At 42.9% G+C, this 15,274-nt stretch overlaps 1 protein-coding gene across 2 annotated transcripts in view; it reads left to right on the top strand.

Annotated features, from left to right (window-relative positions):
• The window catches only part of Dcdc2 (doublecortin domain containing 2), a 192,779-nt gene that overhangs the window by 100,874 nt on the left and 76,631 nt on the right, over positions 1–15,274 (top strand). For both annotated transcript variants that reach the window (XM_075970005.1, XM_075970006.1), the window contains exon 8: positions 59–218. In XM_075970005.1, the coding sequence (XP_075826120.1) occupies positions 59–218 (160 nt within the window). The remainder of the gene's footprint in view (positions 1–58; positions 219–15,274) is intronic.

Raw genomic sequence — 15,274 nt, 5'->3', positions numbered from 1 at the left:
TGGAAATACATTGAGAGTTCACTAGCCAATAGTAAGGATCTAATCTTCTGTCATTTAGGGAAATTATCGCCAATCTAAGTCGACCATCGGCTCCAGTGATAACTCATCTCCTCAGCCTCTGAAGAGGAAAGGGAAGAAAGATTCAAATTCAGAAAAATCCACAAATGTGAAACAAAAAGTGAAGTCGAAGGATTCCCAGCAAGCAGTGCTAAACAATGGTTAGTTTGTTTCTTGTTTTGCTCATATTATTTTTTAAGACTGTGGACCCATTTTAATTCTTTTGAATTCTAAAAAAATTATTTTTAATTGTGTGTGTGTGTGTGTGTGTGTGTGTGTGTGTGTGTAGGTGCCTGCAGATGCTGGGAACAGAGTGGAAATGTAGTAAGTGCTCCTAACCACGGAGCCATCTCTTCAGCTCCTCAATTTTTATTCTTAACTTGGTAATGTTCATTTCTCCAGGCTTACAGGGGATATTTCTTTTTGTCTTGCCGTATGTGAGTTTGTTCAAAGAAGACTTTCATCGGATGAGAAGCAGTTATTTCTCACATCCGGCTTCTATTAAGCTTTGAGATCAGATAGTTGTTTAAGGCAGCCTTATTAGGACAAAAGGGAGCATTGTCGTCTTGTGCACCTACTGAGAGTGCTTGCTTGGCATTATACTCTAAGTGCTGGTGACTGTCTCTGTGGGTTGAGGGTATACACTCATGATTTGCCTGTATTCACAACTCACCTTTCTTGAAAGGATGTTCAATATCCAAGTGAATACTGGTCACACATAAACTTTACCAAAAGCTATAAGATAACTTTAAAAATTTCTAATTTGTGCCAGCCATGGTAATTCATGCCTGTAATGACAGGAGGAACACTTAGGAGGTTAAGGCCTGTCTCTGCCATATAATGAGTTTGAGGTTTGAGGCCCTCTGGTTCTAAAAAAAAAAAAAAAACAAAACAAAAAAAACAAAAACCAAGCAAAAACCAAAGCAAAACAATTTGCATGGTGTGAAAATCCATTAGTGTGAGACAGAGGTGTCCCGAGGTCAGGACTTTCACACAGTGTAGAGCTGGGCTATATCTGCTGTCATTCAAGTGTATTCTCAAATGGATGGGCTCATAAAATGGAGAGAGACACTCAGGTCAGACAGCCGCAGCTGGCTGGAAACAGGAAGTGCATCGCCTCCTCTACTTAGGCTCCATCCTCATAAAACTAGTGCAAGATGCTCGGGGTGAAGACTGGTGATAGAACGTTTGAGTCATCACTAGAATCCGGCCCACATGGGAAATCCATCCGACACGAGGAATCATGTGGTACTTACAGCTGCAGGGCAGCAGGAGCTCCTGGGAGGGTTTAGAGGATGCCACACAGATGCAAAAAAAAAAAAATCAGAGAAAGACAAATGGTTGAAGGTTGAAAGGACAGGCTAAATGATCAGATGGCCTGGTAGCTGAGGCTGTAGGATCTCAAAGTTAAGGTTGGGCTGGAGAGTTCAGTGAGCCCATGCTTCCTGAAGCACAAGAAGGGCTGAGGACTTAGCTCAGCAGTAGAGCACTCATCTGATGTGCATGAGACCCTAGGTGCACTTCCCAGGGCTACAGCAGGGAGAAGCACTGGGCAAATGCATGCCTGGTTCCCCAGAGGAGAGGAGGGTTCCTATCTCCCAGGATCTCGCTGGTGGATATTAGCATGCTGTTAGGCTTGCTCGGTTCTCATCCTTCTGGTGCTATTGATCATAGCAGGTCCACACCCTCCTTCCAGTCCCACTGCCCCCTCTGTCTTCCTCTGAATTGTGAACTCATGTTGTGATTTTTTCAAACTACTTAGCATGCCCATAGCCTGTTATATCCTGTCAAGAGACAGGCACCGAGGAGGTCAGGATGAAGTATAGCTGGCAGGTGTTGTTGGGTACCTATTGTATAGCAGGAAGGACAGAAAAAAAAAGTTACCTGTGAAAAAACAGGCCATTTTTGAAAGCTAAAACTAAAGAGGCCTTATTTTGATAAACAGATACTGTATCTGAAATCTAAAACTATGTATAGGCTGTGGTTGCTACTCTTGTTTTGTTGAGACAAGGCTTCACTCTACCTCAGGTTGACTGGGAACTCACTATGTTAGCCCAGGCTGGTCTCAAACTCACGGCAGTCTTCCTGCCTTAACTTTCTGAGTGCTGGCATGAATTACTATATCTAGCTCCTTTTTAAAAATTCTCACCACTATTCTCTGTCTAATAGAATCAAGGCATTTAATACATGTTGATCGAATAAATGGTGGAAGTTAAAGATGGCTGGGTCTCTGTAATACTTTAAACCCCACTAAGAAGCTGGACCCATTTAAAGCTTTTAATAAATTATCTAGTTAAGGGAGGAGATGCTATTTGCTTTTTGTCTTTAAGGTTCTTATCAGTGCACAGAAGACCCATGTCTACTTATAGCATGTGTATTTTAAGTCTTTGGGCTTACTTGTGGTCCCTGGGCAAGCTGGAGAACACAGGAATGGATTAGCATTCCTTTCGTTGGGTAGCAGACTGTTTTGGTGAGTTGAATAATCAGCATCTTGGCTTCTGTGGAAATTCACAAAGCTTCTTCAATAATACTTCTACAGTGTTTAATACTGAAACAAGTAGTTTTTAAGATGTGATCAGAAAGGTGGACCCCTTCAGTGGCCAATGCCTGGCCTTGACAGATGTGCAGTTGCTTAGGTAATCTCCCATCCTAAGTGGGTATTTCCAACCTAGCTTTGTACTTTGAAGGCCACAGGTTCTTAAACAGTCCCAGCTCATTATTCCCTGTAAATGGAGACCTTTTCAAAGGAAGGTCTTAGGACTAATTTTTCTCAAGCACACAAGGACTATGCTGCTCATTTAGAAGATGTAGAAGAGCTGAGATGAAGAATTTGCATGTATTTTTCTTTGATAGGAAAAACATCTGACCCCCAAATAAACATTGACTTTCAAAAATGTTTTCCATGAAAAATGAAAGAAAAGGCGCAGTTCTATAGCTGATGCTGCCACTTAGTAAATTTAAGTAATCAATCCATATCTGCATGATTGAAACCCAAGCAACTTCTTAAAGGCCTCCCCCAAGATGTCCTTGTAATGTCGCATGTGTCTCTCCCCTAACCCAACCTTTGTATTTATAATCAAAGCAGGTTTTTACTTTAATGCCATCTATTTTAGTAATTGGAACCAAGTGTGTGCTCCTTGATGCTCAGGTCTCTAGAGGGTTCAAGCAAAGGGAATAGAGATCATGAGTGAAAGGAAGGTGTCGGAGGCAGGGGCTCGGGTAATGAGTAAAAAGGCACGAGCAGTGCTTTTGGAGATGGAGCCCTCGTCTTCCCTGCTAAAACATCTGTGAAGTGAGGAGAGCTGTGCAGTTGTGTTTCAGTCTTCAATTTTAGTGTTAGGGAATAATTAAGATCATTTTTTAGTAGATGTTAAAATGTAAACAAATACTCCAATGTTCTTTAGCTGTAAACTATTGTAATTATAATATTTATAAATAATTATGATTTTAGTCACCTGTTTTGCTTTAAAAGATTATGATATTTACTGATATTCAGATGTGAAGTAAATGCTCCTTGACCCAGCAATGCTGCCTTTTGACTGTAGATGGCGACCTGGCTCTATTTTTATTTTCCCTTCCTTTCTTTTTCCTTGACTCTTGTTTCTCTCTGTAACAGTAAAGCTTAATAATTCAGGCAGAGCAGTGACATATTTCTTCAGGGAAACAAATCCCATTTTCTTTTGTAGCCAAGATGCAAAGTAAGATTGGTGAGTGATTGATGAAGGTGGGTCTGCAGTGCGTTTCCCGCGCTGTCTATGAGATCAGCTGCCGTGGGCACAGGGCACAGCTTGCTCCCCTTTCCCTCATGTTGGATGCCTGGAGAGATGTTTTAGAGGAGATAACGAGACACCCTCGCCACTGTGAACAAAAACATGGTGGCGAACATTTAGAAACGTCATTTTGGATGGCTAGTTATATTCATTGCTATTATTAATATTAGATAACTAAAAATACTGAAAATATAGGCATTTAGTTAGAAATATCAGAAAGACTGCAAAGAACCCGAACTGCTATGGCTTATAACATGCTGAAATGCTTTTAAAGCAAAGTACTAGTGTGAAACATCAGGCAAACCATGTCCTTTGGAAGGATACATGGTTCTTTGGTATGTGCGTGCATGTGTGCATTTGTGTGCATGTGTGCATGCACATGCGTGTGTGCACATGGGAACCAGTATTGTTCTAGTGCAGCTTTTGGCTCTATCGTTCCCGTGCATCAGACTCCCGAAGGGAGCAGGTGCAGCACCGATAGAGGATCCCCGAATGTTATACCCTTGTGTGGCTGCCCTTGAACAGCCATGATCTTGAGCTTTGTAATGACTACAGCTTGCACACGGTTTGCCTACATTGTTCCAAGCATGAAGCATTATAGCACTCCATTCTCAAAAATCACATCATATATACCAGGACCTGAGTGTTTTCGTTAGGTTGTGAAGCAGCTTAGGCTCCTGAATGGTTCTCTGTCCCAAGAAACTCTAGGGATAAACACTAAAGCATATCTGGAAAACATGCTCTCCAGACTCCTAACCTTGAAAGGGACGTTGTGTGTCAGAAGGATATACATAGGAGGTCACCAAGATGATCTGGTTCTGTTTCATAAGCTGAAGTAATAAAGTTTTCTGGTAGCTCTTGCTACTCTATCCATCTAATGAATGGGAGATCTGTGTTTTCTGTTCCTCTGTTGATCACTGTCACATACAGTGTGTATTGTGGTGTATGGATCAAAGTCTGTTTCATTAAATACTAGCTGCTTCTCCTCCTCCTCCTCCTTCTAATTTGTTCAAGACAGGGGTTCTCTGTATAGCCCGGACTATCTTGGAACTCACTCTGTAGGCCAGGCTGGCCTTGAACTTATAGAGATCCACTTGCCTCTGCCTCCCAAGTGCTGGAATTAAAGGCAGGTGGCAGCACTGCCTGCCTAAATACCAGTTTCTTAAAACATGGGATTCCACCCCTTATAGGATCAGCATATTGTACAATAATATTCTACACAGTCAGGGGCTGCTAATTTTTTGTATGTTTAATTGTATAATTCAATTTCTATTAACAAAACTAGTTGTAGAGTATATACTTTAATATTTAATGGTGAGAGACTGAAAAATTGAAAGATGCATGAATATAAATAAGGTTTATAACATTAGTCGTTATTTTTTAATTATTCTGAGACTAGAACCCAAGGTCTTGCATGTGGTAGGCCATCACTCTACCAGTGATCCATACCTTGGCCTTCTGTATTTCTGTAGGAAAGTTCATTTCCTATCTTGTTGTTGTCTTACATGTGTGTGTGGTGTAAAGAATCACCGAGGCATAGCTGATGCTGAGCTGAGGCCTCTGCAAGGAACTCTTTTAGTGTTAATATTGTGTAATCTGGAGCTGGATGGTGTGTTAATACTCTCTCTCTCTCTTCAACCCTTCCTTTTTATGCCTTTCTTCCTTCATTCCTCCTAGTTTATATTTTGCCTACATGTATGTATGTACATTGGATGTGTGTGGTACCAGTGGAGGTTGGAAAAAGGTTCTCCATCATCTGGAACTAGAGTTAGGAGCAGTTGTGAGCCACCTTTTATGCTAGGAACTGAACCTGGTCCCATGTATGAGTAGTCAGTGCTCTCAACTGCCAAGCCACCTGTCCAGTCCTAGTTATTTTTCTTGTTTCTTATGTAGAACACTTGATAAAAAGCAACATAAGGAAAGAGGGGCTTATTTTGTATACAAGTTTGAGGGCACAGTCCTCATGGCAGGGAAAGGATGGATGACAGTGGGTACTTGGGGCAGTTATTAGCCTGTGTTCTCTAGAGGAACAGAACTGACAGAATGAAGATCCCCCCACCAGTGTGTGTGTGTGTGTTTCATTAGAATGGCTTTCAGTCTGTGGTCCAGCTAGTTCAACAGTGGCTGTGTACCAACGGAAAGTCCGAGAGTGCAGTTGTTTTTCAGTCCATGAATCTGGATGTGTCAGCTGGTCTCCACTATACTCTAGAACCACATGAATCTGGACGTATCAGCTGGTCTCCACTATACTCTAGAACCACAAAGAGTAGGCAGCAGAGCCTACCCTCACCCCCTCCAGATCCACTGTTCTTCTATTTCCTTTAGAAGAGAGCAGGCCTTCCAGTGATATCAACTAGACAGAGCATAACAAAATGCAATGAGCCTAGGCACAAACTCTCATATCAAGGGTGAATGAAGCAACCCAGTAGAAGGAAAAGAATCCCAAGAAGAGGCAAAAGAGTCAGAGATACCCCTACTCCTACTGTTAGGAGTCCCACAAAAACCCTAAGCTAAACAACCACAGCATGATACAGAGGACCTAGCGCAGACCATGCAGACTGTGATTGCTGCCCCTGTGAGCCCTGCTTACTTGATATGAGCTGAGTTCTCCTGGTGTCCTTTACCCCTCTGGCTCCTACAATCCTTTATCCTTGCCTTCTGAAGGGTTCCCTGAGCTCTGCCTAATGTTTGGATGTGGGTCTTTGCATCTGCTCCCATTAGCTGCCAGAAGAAGCCTCTCTGATGATGATTGGGCTAAACAACAATCTGTATAGGGATTTTCAAACCTTTGGAAGACTGTATTTCAAGAATTCATTTTAAGTAGATATTTTGGGACTCCGATTATATTGGGTATGTATATTTCCTACAAACCTCAATGTCACACATCATTCACCTTAGTCATTTTATTGTACAGGTGACATATGAGGTGCCCATAAGAGCAAGGATGTTTCTAGTGGAAAATGAAGTAGAAACTCCATTTCAGAAAGCCAAGAACTTATCCTATCCTTACTATGTGTGGATAAAGAATTGCCCCTGGGTCAAATTGTTGCTGTAGGCCTGGGCCTTGTGGTTTGGGCCTCAGGAAGCTTCCATAGATGGAGATGTAGGGGTAGGAGTTCAGGGTGGGGACACTGAGGTTCTTTCTCTATCATGTTCCACTACAGAAGGCATGGGTTGGGGTTCTGGGTTTGACTTGCCGACGGTACTTTTCTCAGATGTTGCCCATTGCCTCTAAACAGAGATTTTTTCTTTCTTGTCCTGCCTGGGGCTCCAACAATTCCACAGCATCATCCGTATTCAAAGTCAGGTCTGAGCCTTTTGTAGTTTACTAAGATAAAGGGAGAAGTTTGTAAGGCATACTAAAGCTGAAGCAAGATTCATCCACGTTTCAGAAAGAACTAAAATTGGGTCAGCCTACTTTTCATCCTGGGATCTGAGGCAGAGACTGGGCTTGGCTCTTCCGGTGTCATGAAAGGCTGTTAGGTCATGCACTTCATAGGGAAGGACAAGGGTGCAGCAGGAGCAGCTGGGATTTCCATTCATCCTGCCTCACGCCCCTTTTTCTTTTCTCAGGCATGGGGTGAAATAAAATCAGCATGGGGCTTGGTCACTAGTGGACCAATGATTCCTGTCTTCTCTGCCACATATAAAGAAGCAGACAGGCATCCAGTGGAGGAAGATGCAAAGGAACTGTTTGTTGAGATCGTGTGCATGAATGCTCATGTTGTGATCAAGTCACAACAGCCACGATGCTCAAGCTTGGCAACAAGTCAGTGCTAGATAGTGTTCTGATGTTTTATAAGCTTTGTTTTCAAGTTCTCAGTGTAACTTAAAGACATTCCTTTAGCGTGGAAATGGCCTGGGAAAGCAGAAGGAAAAGGCAGTTTATCCAGGGTCCAAAGGCATGTTAGTAGCCAACGGTTCTGAAAATGCCCAGGCTAACAAGCAACAGGATCAGAGGCAGACATTCCTGTGTGAATATCTGTAGTGGGTCTCTGGTAGGAGTGAGAGACACTTTTCAGTTATGCTATCTTCCTCCAGGGCTCACATTCTGGAGAGTTCTCATTTTCTTCACGCTTCACTCCAGTATCTCTTCCCCCACTTTGGCATCCAGAGAACACTGGAAAAGGTTCTGTGAGCCTGACCTCCAGTTTATGCATCAAATAACCAGACCAGACTTACTTACTTGTTTTGAGTTGTTTGTTTTTAGTATTTTTTAATATTTATTTATTTATTAGGATAGAGTATTGTGTAGCCCACTCTAGTCTAGAACTTTTCATATAACCAAGGCTTGCATCTAACTTGTAGAAATCCTCTTGGCTCAGTGGTTCAAGTGCTGTTATCACAGGCCTGAGCTACCACCCCAAGTTTTCCTTATTTATTCATTAAGTTGTTACTTGAACACCCTAAAGCTCATGCTCGGGATGCAAACCCTTCTCTATGGCTTTAGACTTGGGAGGCCCTCGGTAGCCCCGCCCCCTTTCTAGGAGCTACTGCGAGTGCCTGCGGGGTACCACATGCTGAGCAAAACCTCAGGGTAGCTGCATTTTCTGTCCTTTGTATCAATTGCTCTGATTTATACCTTTGCTTCCAATGGTCATGATTGTATGCAGAAGAGATTTTTTTTTTGTGAAGTAGAATCAAATTCTCTTTTTCATTTCAGTAGTCAAATCCCTTCCACCATTTGTAAATGCCAAAACGTGTTTTGCCATGTAAATATTAACAGTTTTTTCTATTGGTATGAAATCTTTCTTGGGTCTCCATTGTCTATCTTGTTCATATAAAAAGTAACAGCACTCTTAGAACAAACAAGACCTTCCTGCCCAGTGTTCATTTATGATCATGTGCGGGAGAACCAGCATGGCTAGTTGCTACTGTAAGACAGGGTAGGGATATTTTCCACAACACGCAGTATGCTGGGACTTCTCTGCAGACTCTGGCCTACTTTGTGTCTGGCTCTATTTTTGTTCTTCTCTGCTGCCCTAGTTGTTTTCAGCCCAAGATAGAACCTTTATTGGCGATCAGCATGCTGTGTGCTACCACAGAGGGGAGAAAGAAAAAGATAAAATATCTACAAAGAACTTCTGAGCATCCTAAATTTAGAGGTTTTCCACTTATTTTTATTCTATACAATTGAATAATTCTAAATCGGTCCAATTTCACTCCCTTTAAAATGCCATCATAACCACTGCTCACATTGAGACATTTGCCCTTAGTTTGTAAGTCCATAGCTCAGTTGTAGCTGGGTCCTCATAGCATATGTGTGTATACTCTCATATATGTGTGTATACTCTACTGTGCTTACCAGCAAGGAGGCCACACAGAGAAGTTGTTTTCCCAGGGGAATTGGTGCTCCAATAAAGACACACTGTGCTTCCACATAAATCTGGAGGACAGGTGCTGAGGCTGCAGCCCCTCTGGCTGGTGACTGACTGACATCACCTCTAGTCCACTGCTCAGCATGGATGAGCTGTGCTGAGAGGGTGCTCTTACCCCGCTCCTTTCCTAATGTGGAGTTTGTGGAGCAGACATTCAAAGACTTGATAGATGTTTCTAACAATAAGAGTTTAATGCTCAAAACTGTAAATTTGGGAAATGGATTGTGAAAGTTTAAGCCACATTTTCTACTGAAAGATCTTGCATTCTTTGCAGGTATGCATTTGCATGCATGTGCATACGCAAGTGTATATGTGTGCATACCCTGGTGTACACACTTACAGAGCCCAGAGAAAGACATTGAGTGTCTTGTTCTATTACCCTCTGCCTTATTTCATTGAGACAAAGTCTCTCACTGAATCTGGAGCTAGGCTGTTGGCTGACAAGACCCAGCAGTCCTCCTTTGTTGGTGCTGGGGTTACAGGAGTGCCCATGGCCTTTTATATGGCGTCTGGGATTCAGAACTAAGATCTTCAAGTTTGTGCAGCAGAGCAATCTCACCTACTAAGCTGTCTCCTCCAATCTTCTCTCAGAGCCTTCATGATATAAATATTTCATGCTTGCTTGCTTTTCCCCTCCCTTTTTGTTTCTCTTTCTTCCTTTCTCCTTTCCTTTCTTACTCTTTTTCTTGTTCTCTTTCTTTCCCTCTCTCCTTCTCATATCCCTCTCCCTCCTCCCTGCCTTTTTGAGATAGGCTTTTACCATGCAGTGTAAGCTGACCTCAAACTCATTATCCTCTTGCCTCAGCCTCCTTCATGATTTGTGCTCTCCCCTATATGGGTCCCTGTTACAGATGGCCACCGGGGGAAGAAGCAGGGCACCCTCAGGTTGTGAGGCTGGGGGTTTCCAGTGGAAGCTCTTCTTAAGCAGTTCTGATCGGCAGCACTAGCATTTTAACATTTGCTGGTGATTATGTTCCAGGGCTGCACTGAGCATGTCAGGTGTGCAATCTCATCAATCCCCAAGTTTCTGTATGAGGCAGATGCCGTTATTGCTGCCATTATCCCATTTTATTGATAAAGAAGCTAAAGTGCTGAAGTGTTACAAGGCTTGCTCAGGACTCCTCAGTGCTGCTTGCTGTCAAGGCTGTCATTTAGGACACAGGGCTGTGCTCTACTGTCCCACGGATCATTATGTAGTTCATCAATTCACAGTGGCATGTGCACACAGGGACCAGTAATAGTCTTATTAATGACAGGGAAAAATAAAGTAAAAAAGACTACGTACTTGACAGCCCTCATGTTCTGCACAAATTGAAGAATTATAACAAGAGACTAGGCTGCTGTTTATTTTGTCCTCTGCCTCATTAAATTTGTGTTCCCTTAATGGTGATGAAGAAATTCAGTGGGGTTTCATGGCAGAGATGTATGTTCCCCATCCTGAAGAAGACAATGGATATGAAGTTAAGAGGCAAACTTCCTGTGAGCCTGCCTTTCTCTCTGTCTCTCTCTTTCTGTGTGTGTGTGTGTGTGTGTGTGTGTGTGTGTGTATGCATACAAAGGCATCTGTGCATCTGTGAAGGGTCTCTCCTTCCATTGTGGGTCCCATCTCAATGCCCTGCTTAATCTTTTCTTAATAAGTATTCTTAAAAACAATGTCTTTTTGTGCATTCCTGTTAATCAAATATTTTCATTAAATTTTTGTTAACCTGCATGATCTGACTTTTCACCATGACATGCTGTGGTTCAGTATGAATCTCATTAGTTATTCCTGGTACTTGGTAGAGGTCATGACCTCAGAGGCCCATGTTTTTCAGTGCTGAGGTATTTTCCTGTATTATTTATGCGTGTTGTTTCTTATGGCACTGATAAGCTTCTACTCTCTACTGGGTGTTGTGTATTTTTTTTCTGCTGAAATTTCCAGTGGGATGCAAATCTTTTGGGCTGCTTAATTTTTATGTCTTCCCCTCCTATTCTTCCATTTCTTGTCTTTTTGCTTCAATTTCCAGGACATGTTTTCATATTTGTCTCCCAGCTCTTCTGCTGCTCTTTTCGCTATTGTGCTTTCCCTTCCCTGGCCTGGGCTTGTGTTCTCATAATTAAAGAAGTAAAACGAAGATAATATCTATTCTTTTCTCCCCCAGTTTTATATTTTTACTTTCATTAGTTTAAATCCCCGAGGGTACAGCATTTCATGTCTTTTGGGTCCATCAGTCTTTGCAGAGGTGGCACTGGGATGCAGCATGAGCCAGGCCACTGTTTCCATGGTGTCCGGGTCCCTTTGCCCAGATCACTGGGTTTAGTGCTGTCTACCTCCAGGAGTCACTGTGTTGTTTTTGCTTTATATGCATAAGCACATCTCTTGCCCGACCAGAATTCAGTTTCATCTTGGGCATAAATGTGTTCAGTTTTAAGGAGAGCTGCGTGCTCTCTTTGGTTCCAGAGACCTCCCTTATAGTCCCCGGAAACAGGTACACACCACAGCCTTCCAGACATGTTTGCCTTGTAGAAGTCCACAGGACGAAGATGCCAGGAAGAGGAGAACATGATCCATTGTACTTCATATGAGCCTTGCTCAGTTTATTAGTTTATATTTTTTTAAGTCTGCTTGTGTTCCCAGAATTACTAAAATCCCTCTGAATTCTCCTTGTTCTGTGCGTGCTTCCATGTGTGTATGTGTGTGTGTGTTTGTGTAAGCGTGATGTGTCTGTTAGCCTCAGTTAAAACAGATGCTTTACTCAAACACCTGCTGATCCTCAGCAGCCAGCTCACATCAGAGTGAGGCACTAATGGGTGAGTGCGAATGTTTGCTGTCTCAGTGGCTACTGTTAGCTGGTTGGAGTTGGCAATCTGGAAGCAACTGCAGCGTTTTAGTCACATGGGTAATCTTATCTCCAAGCCAGGATGATTCTGTATCCTTCTTACAGCGATGTGGGAGGAGTTGTGGGATTTTACTTGTGCTGACAGAGTTTTATCTAGTGCTCCTGCCTTCGGTGTTGGGCCTCGCGGGAGCCTTCAGCTGTGCCTGATGTTGTTCAGACGGGATCTCTTTCAAATCAAAGGAGAGATCTGGAGACTGACTCCCCTTAGCAGTCTTTCACATAGGCCTTCTGTACTTAGTCCTGTGCCCAGTCTTTAGTGGCACTCGGGGCCTCAAATTCTTCAGCCTTTTCTGGAATATACTTGGCTTTCTCATGCATTTCTCTACTGCAGCCATCATCACAGTGGCAAATTCTTGCTTTTTTCTTTTTCCACTTTCTCCTATGTTTTCATGTGTGTGAGCACACATATATGTCTGTGCATGTACCTCTTCTCGAGCATGTACATTAAAACATCATTGTCTAGGGGGCATGTAGGAAAGGATGTCAACCCCTCTACCATGTTAGGAGGAATGCTTATTATGGACCATGACCTTCAGGAGATGACACCACAGACACTGAAGGGTGTAAAGGGAGAAAAGGGGACAAAGAAAGAGAATGAGCACAGGTGGAGAAGTCTGCACCTTCATGGCATATTCTGGAAATACTGAGACATGGGCAGCACAGCTCAAGAGGTAAAGTGTGTACCAGGATTATAGTTTTGTCGATGCCCAGCTGTAGCATTGTTCACACACACAACTTATCAAACGAAAAAGAGATTATCATCCAGAAACTGTACCCCAAGGGACAGAGGCTTGGGGAGCTCGGATGACTCTTCCAGGCCTGGAAAGATTATGTTTTGTGGGAACAGATTCCTAGCCAAACCCTGCATGGTCCTGTGGCTTGTCTAACCAGGTGGCTTCAGAGCAAGGAGAGAATTTCAGAAGGTTTTGAAGGAACAGAACAGTCTTTCTGGGTTTTTTTTTTGAGACATAGTCCATGATAGATCTTATGGATTCTAGGTCTGGGGAATTACCTTAGATTTGGAGACCCAGGATTTGACAAAACAAGTAGCCAAGGGAAGGAATGGCAACGGAGGCAAGCCTTGGGCAGTGAAGGAGACAGGAGAGGAAGACTTGTTGAATCCGGAGCTGCCAGTGCTGATGACCACAGGCAATATGCAGTGAGAGGACAGCTGCCGAAATCACTAGACTGCACCCAGTTTGCCAGGCTTTGGGAGCCTGCCTTTTAAATAGTTGTCGTCATTCTGCAAACCTAGTGAAGCCGTGGTGCCTCTCTCTCCCCATAGTGGGTTTCATTCCAGATACCTCAGCAGTGTATTGATTATTGGGCATAACTCTTGCATGTACTGTTATTCTGGGTGACTTTTCATTTGGCCATATAATCTTGATATATAGAATGTATACTTGGTGCCTTGAATTCTGGAAAAGGCCCCAGAGGAAGGAAACACTTCTCACTCGGGTGTCAGTGGGAACAGAGTCACTGCTTGAGAAGCTGGAAATGCCAGGCTCTAGATTTTACACCACCGTAGTTTCCCCTTTGTTCTACCCACCATAGATGTTATCTCTAGGGCTAAGAGGTTCCACTCCCCTTAGTTCAGCTAGCAAGACTCTGATACAAACTAACTAACCACACAAATGTAGTCAACACACAAACCCTCTTCTACTTACTCTTAGAATTCTGCACTGATTTAAAGCCCTATACTAATCCTTCTGGTATCTACAGGGGAGTTTCACAAACATGCCCCTCTGAGGCAGTAGTAATACAACCAGTGTCTACTTTACCCATCCTGTTAGCCCTAAGAAATGCATGCTTGATATCATTGTTATTTTCCAGAGAATTGTTAGCTGTGTCTGTGTGGGTATATAAACTGGAAACCTTGTGGAATGGGAAGAACAGTGAGGAACATCAAAACAGGAACACCAAGAGATCATGAGAGAGAGCACAGAAAGAATAAATGGGACATAATAAAAAGACTTATGTAGTTAATTTATTTACCCTCAGATATCTTTAGCCAGTTTTTGCCTGCTATAGTAGTCCTTCTGAATCCTGAGAAGTTTAAGGGGTTAATGGTCCAACATAAACCTCGCTACGACAGGATGAACACAACATGCAATTCTGTGTGAGGCAGGAAGCAGGACACCGAAACGGGGACACATAGTGCTTGGCCTGGATAACAGTTGAGTTGGTTTCAGGGAACATGCACACAACGAGAGGCAGACTGCTAAAGGCACATGTGGTACTGCGAGCTGTGTGTGGATCTGCAGAGACTGTGAGTGTGGATTGGGGGGGGGGAGAGAAGAGAGTCTTAGGAGAACAGCGTCAATGCTGATTCAAGTAGCCCTTATACTCCATGCTGCCTCATTTTTTTTATGGAAACATACCAAGAAGTAGGCAGTCATTATGATTTCCATTTTTCAGAGCTGAGGGTTAAAATATAGAAAGGTTTGATGTCTTGCTGTAAGCCAAAAGCTATGTGACATTTAATAAGTGGCAACTATTGTTTCCCAAGGCATTAAATCAAGTGAAACAGGACCTTCATGCTTCCAGTTTCCCACATGGTTATAGTGTCCAAAGCTTACACATGCTGAAATTAGTCTGTGCATATTGTGTATAAATACCGCATAGATGTGATTATGTTGTTGGGGAGGAGGGAGCAGAGAGGAGCTCTTCAGCTTCCATCCCTTGTGTACTGTCAGTGTGGGTGGTTATCCACATGTGGTCGCTCATATGATGTTAGCCACTTTGTGAGCATAGCATTAAGTGTAGAAACGATCCAGTGTTCAAGCCAGCATAGAGACTGAGCACTCCATGGAGTTTCTAAGCACTGTAGAATAATAGTGAGAACACTGGTATAAAGTGTCTTAAAAAGCGGTTGTGAGGAGATGGCACTGTGGATCCAGAAACTATTCTTTTGGATATGTGATAAAAATTTTGTTGTTTCACAACATGTGACTGTCCTCCATAACTGTTATGCTACCAGAAAGACCCAATAGGCAAGACAGACTGTACCCATGTCAAAATGACATTAGAGACCAAAAGGAATGATAAAATTTTCTTACATAAAAGAATTGTGTCATTCATCCTTTGCTGGTCCCACAGTTCTTGATAATTCAGTCTGTCTTTGAAATAAGCCTTGAGGGCTGCCATTGTTCAGGGTGTCCTGGAGAGCATCCTCCCAGGACAAAAGCCT

Source organism: Microtus pennsylvanicus, chromosome 4, assembly GCF_037038515.1.
Source record: "Microtus pennsylvanicus isolate mMicPen1 chromosome 4, mMicPen1.hap1, whole genome shotgun sequence".
Classification (NCBI taxonomy): domain Eukaryota; kingdom Metazoa; phylum Chordata; class Mammalia; order Rodentia; family Cricetidae; genus Microtus; species Microtus pennsylvanicus.
The sequence above is the reverse complement of the archived record's forward strand: the minus strand, read 5'-3'. Positions and strand labels throughout refer to the sequence as shown.